The sequence below is a fragment of the Carcharodon carcharias genome, chromosome 6, assembly GCF_017639515.1.
Source record: "Carcharodon carcharias isolate sCarCar2 chromosome 6, sCarCar2.pri, whole genome shotgun sequence".
Lineage (NCBI taxonomy): Eukaryota > Metazoa > Chordata > Chondrichthyes > Lamniformes > Lamnidae > Carcharodon > Carcharodon carcharias.
The window spans coordinates 86619812-86633192 of NC_054472.1; the positions used below are offsets into that span (position 1 = coordinate 86619812).

The 13381-nt window shown below is 43.6% G+C and overlaps 1 protein-coding gene across 2 annotated transcripts in view; it reads right to left on the minus strand.

Annotated features, from left to right (window-relative positions):
- Positions 1-13381, minus strand: part of prex2 (phosphatidylinositol-3,4,5-trisphosphate-dependent Rac exchange factor 2) — a 775268-nt gene that overhangs the window by 14558 nt on the left and 747329 nt on the right. For both annotated transcript variants that reach the window (XM_041190559.1, XM_041190558.1), the window contains exon 39: positions 8556-8623. In XM_041190559.1, the coding sequence (XP_041046493.1) occupies positions 8556-8623 (68 nt within the window). The remainder of the gene's footprint in view (positions 1-8555; positions 8624-13381) is intronic.

Sequence of the window (13381 nt, forward strand, 5' to 3'; positions counted from 1 at the left end):
ATTGTGTGGGGGAATTAAGGTGTCATTGGAGAGGTTGGGAGCGGGGGATGGAGTACAGGGGGAGGAGAGGGTAACGGGGAGAATGCAGCAACTGAGGAGATGGTGTAAGCGGGGGTTGAAGGTGTAAGCATAGGGGTTTGGAGGGGGGAAGGAGTGCAGAGAGGGGTGGGAGTCAGGGGGGAGGAAGGAGTGCAGAGAGGCGTGGGGGGAGGGGAGGAAGGTGTGCAGAGAAGGGAGGAAGTCCAGGGGGAAGGAGGATTATGGAGAGAAGTGGGGGGTAAGGCTGAAGGGGGAAATAAGGGTGGAGGAAGGAGTCGGGAAGGGGGAATGACTAAGGGTGGAGAAAGAAGTAAGGCTGGAGGAAACAGCCAGGAGTGGGGAAGGACTAAGGGTGGTGGAAGAAGTAAGGGTGTCTGAAGGAGTCAGGAAAGATTAGGACTAAGCAGGGGTGGAGTCCGGGGGTAGGACCAAGGTGGGGTTGTCCGGGGGACGACAAGGAGTTCCAAGGGGGAAAGGGGTCCGGAGGATGGGATGTCGAGGTGAACGTGTAAGGAAGGGCCTTGATGAGTCCATGACTGCCTCCTGAGGAGCAAACTGAGAGTGGGTGTGGAACAACGGAATGGTGAGAAGGACCATGGGCAGAGTGAGGCTGTAGGGTGGGAGGGTGAGGGTTCAATGGTAGTGGTAGAGAGTGGTTAGTGCGGACTCAGAGGCAGACATAGGCCCTGGGTGTGGGGAGGAGGAGGAGATCAGGCAAGTGAATGTGGGGATGGGGGTAGGATTTCCAGAAAGGAAGGGAATGTGCACGTTCACCTGGACATCCCTGAAGGAAAAGGTTTGTGGCTGGTAAGTCACAGAGGGGAGGTGGAAGGTGATGCCAGGGGGTCAACAGTGATGGGGAAAAGGAAATGGGTGACTGGGGAGGGGAAAGACTGAGGAGCGCGTGAAAAACCGAATCAAGACCGTACTGTCTAAATTGAAAGTGAAATGAGAGTTGTTGTGGGCGAGATCAGGTGCTGCATGAGAGTATGATTATTGGGTCGGTGGAGATGAAGGTTAGCTCAGATGCACAACTGAAAGCAAACCCCAGCAGGACAGTGAGGTTAGTGTGATACAGGAAGGATCTGCATGTGTGGGAGAGTGCTTGCTCCGAAAGGGACTGCCCCACACACACGCACTTCTGCCTCCAGAATCACTCTTTGGCTAGTTGCTCCCTCTGTGGTGATAGAGGACGAGGTTGAGGAGTTCAAGGGCAAAAGGGACTCAGAGGGAGAGGACAGCCACTGAGATACCTCTGTGGATGATCCAGGGGTATCCAGCTGCCACTCCTCCTCCCTTCGGGTGTCCGGGAGCCCCATCCTGACTCTTTGAGGGGAAGAAGCACCTGGAGGGATATTGAGGTGCCCCGTTTCCCTCTCGCATTGCCACTGCAGGAACTCACCCATGGCTCCAGTGATGGAATGCAGGTCTTCACGCACCTCTGTGTTATGCTGGACGAGGATCTCTATGGCGTCTGCCATCCTCCCCATAGAAACCTCCATACGGGCACATGTGGACACCATTTCATCAGAGAACAGGCAAACACACTCCTCTGACTCACTTGCCATTCTGTTGAGGGCTTCCAAAAGCTCTGCATCATGTTCTCCCGCCTTTTGCTGACTCTTCAGGATGAGTTGGAAGGCCAAATCCAGAATCTTGTCATCGAGTTCAGACCTTACAGATGCCTCTTCCCCAACAGTCCTCCAAGTGCCGGGGAGCTCAACCGAACCTGCCTCCTCCTACTGCAGACATGTGTCTGTTTGGTGAACACCAGGTTGTGAACCTGAGCCTGCTCTAGATCTAGGTCCCAGCGAGGTGTGTGTCTCTTGTGCTGGTGGAGGGTGTGAGTAAGCGCTGTGATGGGTCTTCCAGGTTGTTTATTTCCAGCCCTTCAATGGAGGAGGAGTCCTCTTGGCTGGAGGTGAAGACCTGGATGGAGCTGAGGGACTGGCTGGCTGAGGGTGTTGGTCACTTGGCAGAGCTCCCTGTGAACCAAAGTAGGAATAATGGCAGCAGAGTCAAAAGCAGGAGAGAGAGCATTCACATTTGCGTTGAGAGGGGGATGATGTGGTGCAGGATCCTCACGAGGGTGTTCGCAACCAACCTAACCATCACTGTAAACACGGTCCGTGTCCTCATCAGTTGGTGCAATGGCAAACTCATCAAAGTGAGTGAGGGGCCTAAATGTGGTCCACTCCACCACTGGGACCTCTCCCACCTGATGTGAGTTGTGATGGGTTTGTGAATGTGAGTTGAGAGTGATGAGAAGGGTAAATTACCCTGGCGGATGAGAACATTCATCCTATTGCGGCACTGGGAGGCTGTCCTGTTTTGCAGGGCATTGGCGCTGACCACCCCTGCCACGGCCTCCCATGCTGGATTGGTGGTGCAGCTCCCATTCTGCAGCCAGAGCGGGGGTAGAGGACATAATGGCGGCCCTCCAGTGTTCAAAGGGCGCTCCAGAGATATGTCACTGATGTGGGTGCTGCAGTCTTTATGCCTTTCGGGGCCATCCTGCCTTCTTGCAGCAGTCGTGGGCTGGAAGCACTGAGAGGCAAACGCATGGCTGCACTTTAGATATGGCATCCGGCGTGATGAAGCAGCGAGGTGATGGCATGGTGAATGAAAGCTCGCCTGTCATCAAAATTGTGTGTTTCCCGGGAATGGATGATTAATGCGGCGGGTTTGGGCGATAAGGCGTAGAAGCAGCCATTGAGGCTGGCAGGTAAAATGTCAAGTGCGTACTGATGTTCCATGGCTGAAATAGTAGCAGTATGTCGAGAAGTCAAGCTGGTATCCCTGCCATCTGCTTTACAGGAGCTAGGTTGTAGATAGAGGTTGTAAACAAGTGTGGGTATGAGGAATTACTGTGTGGGACTAGGAGGAAGGTGTTGGTTTGATTGTGTGGTTTTTTGTTTTATTATACATGGCATAGAGCAGTTGTGAAGCGAGGATCTTCAAATCTGGTTGTCCGTGGCTCAGGAAAGACTTGGTGAATTATTTCAGCTGCTGTTAATCCAGTTGTAGTTGTTTCACCTTTCTGCCTCCAAATAAGCCATATTGCAAATGGGAATGGCATAGTACTAACCACTAACTAAATTTGAAAAGGATTGCGGCATTCGTAAAAAGATACAATAGTAGTAAAACTATTTTATATTCAAAATGACACTTCTTTGCCATCACTAAAATTTTTAAAGACAAATAGCACTGAAACAGCAGCTCTGGAAGCTGTAGCCCAGGCTTCTCTGGGAGTAGTTTTCCCTTTAACTAGAGCCAGAAATAGAGAAGATTTGATCATACAAGAGCCTGGCATTCATTTGCAGTATACACTGCTGTTGCCTCTTCAGGTGCAATCAGCTTCAACGTCCTGAAAAAACATGAAGGAAATTCTATTATGGTGATACTCGAGCACAGAATGGGCAAAAGGATTAGTATGTAGTGCCCACTTTGCAGTTACTATTTGGACACTACCCAGAAAAATCACCCCAATATTCTAGAAGCCTAATTGATGATTTCAGCAAGCTTAGCATTCCCTCTTTTATTTTGTACCCTGTAACTCTTTATATAAAACCCAGAATCCTGTTTTTTTTTCTTATAACTTGTTCAACTTTTCCTCCTCAAATTTAAGAAAAGCATATCAAAAAACCTAAGTTTCAATGTTTTGCTATTCTTTTTAAAATGTTACCTATCGGTGTAAATGTTCTGCTGTCATTCTTCTTCCTAAAATTTATCACCTCATATTTTTGTGCCTTAAATTTCATCTGACATCTATCTTTCCAATCTACCAATTTGTCCATATTGACGTTTTAGAGACTCTTTAAAGTTCACCATGTCTTGTTGTACTAAGTCTTGGTGTTCAAAGTTCAGTTCTAGGTCAAAAAGGACACTGAGCCATCTGATTCAATCTGATTAGCAGTTATGAAAGGGAAATGAAGCCTGTGTGATTGGAGTGCATTTTATGATGAAGGCATCCGTCTCCCCAATAGAGTAAATTTTTGCTCATCCTTGGCTTCATGTCAGACAGGCAGTATTCAAAATTTTATAAGTATGTGAGTCAAAATAATCATGTTATCAGATATGCATGGTTGAAGTTCGAGGAAATTAGGTCATGAACAGTATAGGTGGACATGGCTCCTGACTGAATCTTTGAAGGTCTCTGCTGGGATAAAATATTCCTGTCCAGAAATTGAGATAGCAGAAAGTGACTATTGTTCAATCTGTTACTTGAGTATTAATGAGGGAAAAAGGCTGAGTGGCAGATTTTAATACTAATTTGCAGCTTGGAATTCCAGTCCTTACCAAAGAATGGTCATGATGCTGGATTTTATTAATATTGCAACAACTCCATTAGGATGCCCTCTTTGTCAGAGAAGAAAATCTCTCTTTCTATTACTTTAAAAGCAAAGAAAATGTTTTATGAGTTTGTTGATTATTTATGCAAGACAGGTTTCTGTCAAAAATAAATTACAACCTGCATTTTTTAAAACACACAAATCTTCTGTTTAATTTTAAAAACAGAGAAACAGACTCTGTTTTCAATAATACTGGGAGAATTATCAATACTCTGTTAATTTTATAAAATGTAGATCCTGATCAAGAACTTTTCCCACTGTGATCATCTATTGGAAATTCAAACATCGTCCGCACTGTTTTTCCACCATAAAAATAGTTGAAGAGATATCACGGGGACACTTCATGTGTAATTCTGCAAAGCTAACACTAAAGATATATATTGAACAAGGATCAGTGTTTCAATAATAAGATTGTTGACACTTAGTACATTAAAGTGGATCAGGCATCCATTTCTGAAAAAATCAGACAAAGAGCCCCGAAGCTCATCATACACCCAAGGTGCTCCATGCATCTCACATGTTGTATGCTGGATTCATTGGATACAAGTTTGATTTACTTGAGGTACTCATTCCATAATGCAGCTGGAACACCTGAATAATTCTCCAATTACACAATTCCAACTTAATAGACATAAAAATAAATGGAGCCTCCCCCACCACCCCCCAACCACCACCAACCTCCTCCAGCATTAATGCCCCCACCCTTTGCTTCCCTGTCCATTGGACTTTCCCTCCAGGAATATGTATGGCCACTGTTAGTCAAAGTCAAGGGCTGAGGCTCCCCCATCACTACATGCTGGATCCCCATACCTGCCTGTCCCTGACCATTAATCAACTCTAAACCTAACTTAACCCAAGGGGCATGACTGCCTCCTGGAACAAAGTATCCAGATAGCCCTCCCTGATGCCCTCCAATGTATGCAACCGAGATTCCAGCTCAACAACTCCTAGCTGAAGTTGCTCAAGCTATAGATACTTAGAATAGATATGGTTGTCTGGGATTGCAGTGCATTCTGCAGATTCCCCCAGGTTGCAGTCATGGCACAGCACCATACCTGCCATGTCTGCCTGACCTTATTTATTTAATTAGTTGTTAAGTTAGTTACCTAAAATAATAGTAAATTATAGTCTCCGAGCTTGCAGACAAAAGAACACTTACCAGCTATTGGAGACTGAAGAAAGGTATAAAAGGCAGCACCACCTTCCCCCTCTGCGTCAAATTCACACTTGCACAAAATTCCTGACTTAGCACTTGATTCATCAAGCATTCTTTACTTGGATTATTCTGTGCTTCCTCACTCTGGTCTTATAGAGGACGTAGAAGAGATTTACTAGAATGGTACCAATGAATAGGGACATTTTATTTATTTGTTCATGGATCGTGAGCATTACTGGTAAGGCCAGCATTTATTGCTGATCCATAATTGCCTATGAGAAGGTGGTGGTGAGCCGTGGCAGTCCATGTGATTTAGGTACACCCACAGTGGTGTCAGGGAGAATGTTCCAGGGTTTTTAACCCAGTGCCAGTGAAGGAATAAAAATTCCAAATCAGGGTGGTGTGTGTCTTGGAGGGGAACTTGCAGGTGGTGATGTTCCCAAAGTGTCTGTGGCCTTTGTTCTTCTAACTGGTAGAGATGCCAGGTTTCAAAGGTGCTGTCAAAGGAGCCTTGGCAAAGTACTGCAGCACAACGCTGACATTTTTCACTAATGTGTAGTGTGTATATGTTTAAGGTGGTGAATGGGGTGCAAATCGGGTGGGCTGTTTTGTCCTGTATGGCATAAGCTGCTTGAGTGCTGCTGAAGCGGCAGTCCACCAGAGAAATGGGTGTATTCCATACACTCCTGATGGTGGACAGGTTTTGAGGAGTCAGGAGGTGGGTAACTCGCTGAAGAATTCCCTGCTCTTATAGCCACAGTATTTATATGGCTGTTCCAGTTCAGCTTCTGGTCAATTGTAAACCCCAGGATGTTGATAATAGGGGATTCAGTAATTCCATTGAACCTGAAGGAAGGGTGATTAGATTGTCTTTTGTTAGAGATGGTCATTTCCTGACACTTATGTGGCGTGATTGTTGCTCATCACCTTTCAGTCCAAGCTTGAGTGTTGTCTGGGTCTTGCTGCTTACAGCTTCGGTGGCTGCTTCAGTATCTGGAGAGTTGCGAAGAATAATGAACACTTTAAGAATATCCCCACCTCTGACCTTAAGATGGAGAGAAGGTTATTAATGAAGCAGCTGAAGGTGGCTGGACCTAAGGTCCTACCCTGAGGCACACTTACAGCAATGTCCTTGGGCTCCAACGATCACAACAATCTTCCTTTTTACTTGTTATGACTCCAGCCAGTGGAGAGTTTTCCTCTTGGTTTCCATTGACTTCAATTTTCTTAGGCTCCTTGATGCCACACTCATCTCTCCTCTGGAATTCAGCTCTTTTGTCTATCTTTGGACCAAGAACCTACTGAGCTCTGGTACCAAGTGGGTCTGAAAGAACCCAAACTGAGCATCAGTGAGCAGGTTATTGCTGGGTAGTGTCGCTTGGTAGTACTGTCCATCACTTTGCTGATACTCGAGAGTAGACTGACGAAGCAGTAGTTGGTTGCATTGGATTGTCCTGCTTTCTGTGGGCAGGTCATACCTGGGCAATTTTTCACCTTGTTAGGCAGATGCCCATAGTAGTACTGGAACACTTTGGCTAAAGGTGCAGCTAGTTCTGGAGTACATGTCTTCTGTACTACAGTCAGGATGTTGTCAGGATCCACAGATATGCTGTATCCAATGCATTCAGATGCTTCTTGGCGTCACGTGGAATGAATCGAATTGGTTGAAGACTGGCATCTGTGATGCTGGAGATCTCAAGAGGAGGCTGAGTTGGATGATTCACTCTGCACTTCTGGCTGAAGATAGTTGTAAAATGCTTCAGCCTTGTCTTTTGCACTGATGTGCTGGGTTCCCCCATCATTGAGAATGGGAATGTTTGTGCTATCACCTCTAGTTAGTTGTTTAATTGTCCATTACCTTTCACGATCATTAGGGACTTCAATTATGTGGAGAGACTAGAGAAGCTGGGGTTGTTACCTTTAGAGCAGAGAAGGTTAAGAGGGGATGTGATAGAGGTGTTCAAGATCATGAATGGTTTTGATATAGTAAATAAGGAGGAGCTCTTCTGAGTGGTAGAAAGGTCAATAATCAGAGGTCACAGTGTGAAGGTGACAAAAGAACCAGAAGTGACATGAGTAAACTTTTTTTTAACACTGAGTTGCTGTGTTCAGGAATTCCCTGTCTGGAAAGATGGTGGAAGCAGAAGCAATAGAAATTTTCAAAAGAGAATTGAATAAATACTTGAAGAAAAACAAAATTGCTGCGTATAGGGAAAGGACAGGATCAGTGAGACTAGTTAGATAGCACTATCAAAAAGCCAGCACATGCACAATGGGCTGAATGGTTTTCTTCTGCACAGTACCATTATATGATTTCAAACCCGTACACTTCATATCGAATACACAGAAACTTAACCTTGTTTTGGAGATTTTAAACATAGTAGTGGGTCTCTTTGCATATCAAACACCTGAAAGCAGAAGATCAATTTGGACGATAGTTTATCAAAAGACATTTGTTTTCGTTTTCGGGATTTGGGGTGCTGACAAGTTCATATTTATTGCTCACTCTTTGTGCCCTGTAAAAGTGCTGGTGTTCCTACTCCTTGCCTGATAGTAATTATTTTACTACTAAATGTCTTGTTATGCCACCTCAGGGGATTCAGTCAATCATGTGGTATTGCACAGAAGTCATGTATTGGCCTGACTACAAAGAAATGTTTAATTTCCTTCTATGAAGGACATTGGTGAAAAAGCTGAGTTTTTAGAGATAGTTCAGAAGCTTTCAGGGTTTTTTCTCCTGGTGCCAGTCAATAAGTCAGTATCAAACAACTTTCCATGGTATTTGATGTCATGAGTCCTTGGTTGTGAGTGCAGTACCATAATCACTCTGCACTATAATAATCACTAGTTCATGATATCCACATTTGTGTAAATAAATGCATGATAAATTGCATGTACATAATCAGACAGTAAAAGTATCTTTCTAGTTCAGTGGCTGCTGTTATTATAGGGTAATAACAAACTAACTAATATAACATTTCATTATTTCAATTATGCAGAGCTATTACCTTGGGGCTGACTGTGGTGTTCGATCCCTCACTCCAAGATTCTTAGCAGAGTTCTGCACTCTTGCTCCCTGAAATAAACAAGCACTTTCTTACTGGCACATAAAAATCAGTCCAATTGTTTTAATGCATGTCTTGGAAGAAGCCACATTGATAAAAATGCATAATCAAATTAACGTTGCTCATTGATAATCTATAGGATCTGCAGTGCAGAGTTTCATGCATTACGGTAGATTAACTGATTCCTTCAAGTAAATTGTCATTTTATTTTTAAGAAGATGTGCAGATAAATGATAATCAATCAAAAGTAAGAAAACATACATTTGAATACCACTTTACCATAAATGTCATAAAAATTTCAAAGGTCTTAACATACAATTGATAGCTTTGAAATGCAGTGATCATTGCCATTTAGGAAAACATTACAACTACTTTTCAGAGCATAGGATAACAAAAAAAAAGATAAATGATCAGCTAATTTGCTTCTGGTGCAATTGGTGATGGAGGAATGTTGACCCTGGCACAAGGAGAGCTTCAACACTGTAAACACTCAACAGGATCTGGCAACATCAGTGGACAGAAATCAAGTTTTAGGACTGATTTTACAGCTCCCAGCCGCGTATGTTTTCGTTGGGATGTCACGTAAAATACGAGGACTGCCCCTGAGCTGTCACCAATAATACAGAGGAACATAAGCTACAAGAAATACCTCCACTTTGTTCCTCCTCACCTGACATCCAAAACGTGCCAACTTGCCCTCCCACCTCCTGCAATACCTCCCTTAGCTGTCTGTTTCCTCCCCATCCAAGACCCCCAACTTAACTGAGTCCAGATGCCATGGCTGCCTCCTTTGTCGGCCTGCTTTCAGCCCAAGCAGCGCCTATTACTCAGTTCTGGCACCACTAGGACATCTGGAGTTGCCGGCCAATCAAATTGGCTGGCAAATAAGGTGCCACATAAAAGGATATTGTAGAAAGTAAAAGCTCATGGTGTAGGGGATAACATATTGGCATTGATAGAAGATTGGCTAGCTAAAAGGAAACAGAGAATAGGCATAAATGAGTCTTTTTCTGGTTGGCAGGATGTTGTCTTGTTTTTTGTTTCAATGATGCACACAGGTTGCTAACTTTACTGACAACACATTTTCCTAACATAAACACATATCTGCAATAACTGAATTCTATCAAGACAGGCTCCAACATGTGCTGTCTGACCTTCAAACCCCCAGGTCAGGTGACCCCATATCTAGTACAGAGTCCCATATAGTATCTAATACCGGAGTCCACTACCACAATCAACTATTAGCATGACATTTCCCTTTTTTAAAAAAAAAACAAACTTTTATACAACTCAAGTACACAAAGTCCCTTATCTATTCTTTCTCACTCTGTTTTGATCAGTCTGTTTTTTTGTTTTACTCATCTCTGTGACTTTTTCACAATTTTTCCACTGGATGTTCTGAATGGTGACAGAGGTGATTTTGAAGGATAAGGGGCCTTCTCCAGCTCTGTGCCACTATCAACCCTTGGATAGTTTTCAGGACTCTCAGGCTTTGTCTGGTTATCTGTTGATTCACTGGTACATTCTGGTTTTTGATCTTCAGCGACACTTTCTGGTTCAGAGCAGGGTTGTGTTTCATTTGTTTTAAATAAGAATTTCCGGTTTCTCCTGTATTGTTGTCCCTTTGGAGTCTGCACTATGTAAGACCTTGGTTCTCCTGTAATTCCTGTGACAACAGCAAGATTCCAGATCCCTTCATGCTGAATCCTCACTGCCTCTCCCATGTTCAGGTCAGGCAGAGGTTGGGTGCCTTGATCAAAGTGCTGTTGCAACTCATTGGGAATAGTACACTGCAATATCAAGCCTCACTGTTCCTGAGCTACGACAAATATGAAAAGTTTGATCAAACCACCTAATTGTTTAATTTAGGTGAACAGAATATGAGCACCATGTTTGTAAACTTAATAAGTAAATAACTGTTTATTGAACAAATTGCCTTTAACCAGTGACAAATGAAAAAAATATGAACTGCTAATTTCTAACTTTATAACCTTCTTAAATCTCTATACATGCACACACGAGACACATAAGGCACACAAAAACATGGATTTTAAAGGTGGGATAAAACAGATCAATAGCACCAATTCCAGAGTTCAGGACTCGATGGGTTGATTTTGATTGATGTCTTCCAAATTCCTTTCAGTTCTTTGCTGATGACATGAGGTGGTCTTCCCAGGACTTTCGGTCCTAGTTCACTGGTTGAATACTTGCTTTTCAATGTATCTAATAGTGATTTTCCCCTTTTTCTCTTGACAGGGCAGGTTATAGAGATATGAGGGAAAAAAAACAGCCTGCTATTATTGTAGAATTATTAGAATCTTAACACACAGGAGAAAGAGGTTTTAAGTCTTTTCTCTGTTCAGGCAAGGAGCTTTTCTGCTGCACTGCTCTCACACAAACTCTGGGTATCTGGTTCGGAGCCAATTAAAATGTTGTTGCCAGACAGTTCCCGGTTAGACCGGACTCCTCCTTAGCACCATCCTGTAGTTCATGGCACACTCTGTTCCAGGATGGCAAAATTGTATATATCCCTCACACTGTTCCAGTAGACATGTCTTTCAAACTGCATTGTAATTTTAATCCAAAGTCCAACAGAAATAAAAAGATATGCTTTTTTACTGCACTGTTTCTGCTTCTGCTGTCTCAGTTTGAGCAGGTCTTGCAGACTGTAGCCCACTGGCTGTGGAAATAACAGTTGTGACACAATTGGTAGCTCTTAGTCTTCTCCCCATCAGGAGCTATGCAGGAGATGATTCAATACCTTCTAAAAGAGTATTCCTGAAATCCAGCAGAGCCAGGCAGGAGTCTCTTCTGTCCACCTTTGCCTTCTTCGACAGGTGTTTTAAGGTTTGCAAAGCAAGTTCCACCATTCTTTCAGATTGTGGATTTTTGGGACTTGACATAGTGTGGCAAAACTTCCAATCCTGTGCAAACTTGCGAAACTCAATGCCTGAGAATTGTGTACCATTGTCTGATATGAGCACTTCAGGTATGCCATAGTGAGAAAAAACTGATTTTAAATAATTTATTACAGTGATGCTCTTACTATAATTTCTCAGCAGCACAGACTCAAAAAAGCTTTGAATAATAATCGACTGTTAGTAGATACTCACTGTTGTCAAATCTGAACAAGTCCACTGCAATTTTCTGCCAATGCCTCTCTGGAACACTGTGTGGTTGAAGTGTTTCTTTTTATTGCGATTTACTGTACTTTTGGCACACTGCACATACATTCACCATTTCCATGATTTGTGCTCCCATTCCAGGCCAATACATTACAACTCGAGCTCTTCTCCTGCATTATTCTATGTCGAGGTGACTTTCATGTATGCACTGCAGCATTTCTTCCCTTAATGTTGCAGGAATTATGATCTTTTCTCCCTTGAAAAGTATTCCTTCTGCTACACGAAGTTTCTTAAGGAAGTTGCAGTACTCTTGTACAGCAGGAGGGGCTCCACTCTGATGAGCGGGCCAGCCAGTTTGCACAACCTGCTGCAGTTTTCTCAGGGTGGTGTCGTTCTTGGTTGCTTCCCTGATCTCATCCAGTTTGGTTACAGCCACATTATGTTCTTTGTGAGCATATTAACCTGTGCTTCTGTTTTCTTATCCTCTTCCTCCGTGATGGGTAGGTATACACGTGTCTGCGATGTACATTTCCTTGTCTGGTTTGTATTTAACTCTGACCTGGTACTTCTGCAGATGCATTAGTAATCTTTGCATTCTTGCTGGTGCACAGTTCAGGGGCTTTTTAAGTATAGCTTCCAGAGGCTTATGATCAGACTCTACCTCTGCGTCTTTGTCATTAACAAACTGGTGGGAACGTTCTAGGCCAAACACAATTGCTAGCGTTTCTTTTTCTATTTGGGAATACTGTTTGGTCATTGCCTTTGAAGCATATGCCACTGGTGCCTCATTCTGCAAGAGGACAGCTTCCAGGCTGGTCTTTGAAGATTCCCCTAAGATCATGACTGGTTGATTGACATCATTATACTTTAATACTGGTGCCTGGGTCAGTGTTCTCTTCAGACTGGTCAAAGCTTCTTGGTGACTTTGTTCCCAGTGCCATTCCACATCATTTTTTAGAAGTTCTCTGAGAGGTGCTGTCAGGTCTGACATGTTTGGAATGAAGTCCCCCAGATAGGTCACCATTCCCAAAAACCTCTCCAAGTCTTTTTTACATTCTGGGGGTGGCTTGTTCATGACTGCTTCAGTTTTACTTGTGTGTGGCTTCAGTCCCTCACTTTTACCATATGTGCCAATTTACCATATTGATTTCATGAAGACCTATTTTGCACTTTTCCGTCTTCAACTTGAGGTTCCTTTCTCTAGCTCTGGCCAGCACTTGCCTCAGTCTGTGGTTGTGTTCTTCTCTTGAGGCTCCCCAGATGAGCACATTGTCGGTATAGGCTTCCACGCCCTTTAACCCTTCAAACAGCTGCTTCACTGTTCGGTGGAACACTTCCGCGGCTGAATTTATGCCAAGAGTAAAAACCTGTATCACCCGTATGGTGTGTTGAAGGTACAGAGATAGGAGCTGCATTTATCCAGCTTGATCTTCCAGAAGCCTGAAGTTGCATCCAAGACTGAATAGTATTTAGCATCAGCTAGCTTACGCATGATTTCTTCTACTGTGGGCAGCTGGTAATGTTCTCATTGTACTGCCTGGTTTAGGTCTCTGGGATCCAAACAGACTCGCAGGTTCCCATCTGATTTTTCTACAATTACAATCGGATTAACCCATTTTGTCGGTTCTTCTATTTTCCTGATGT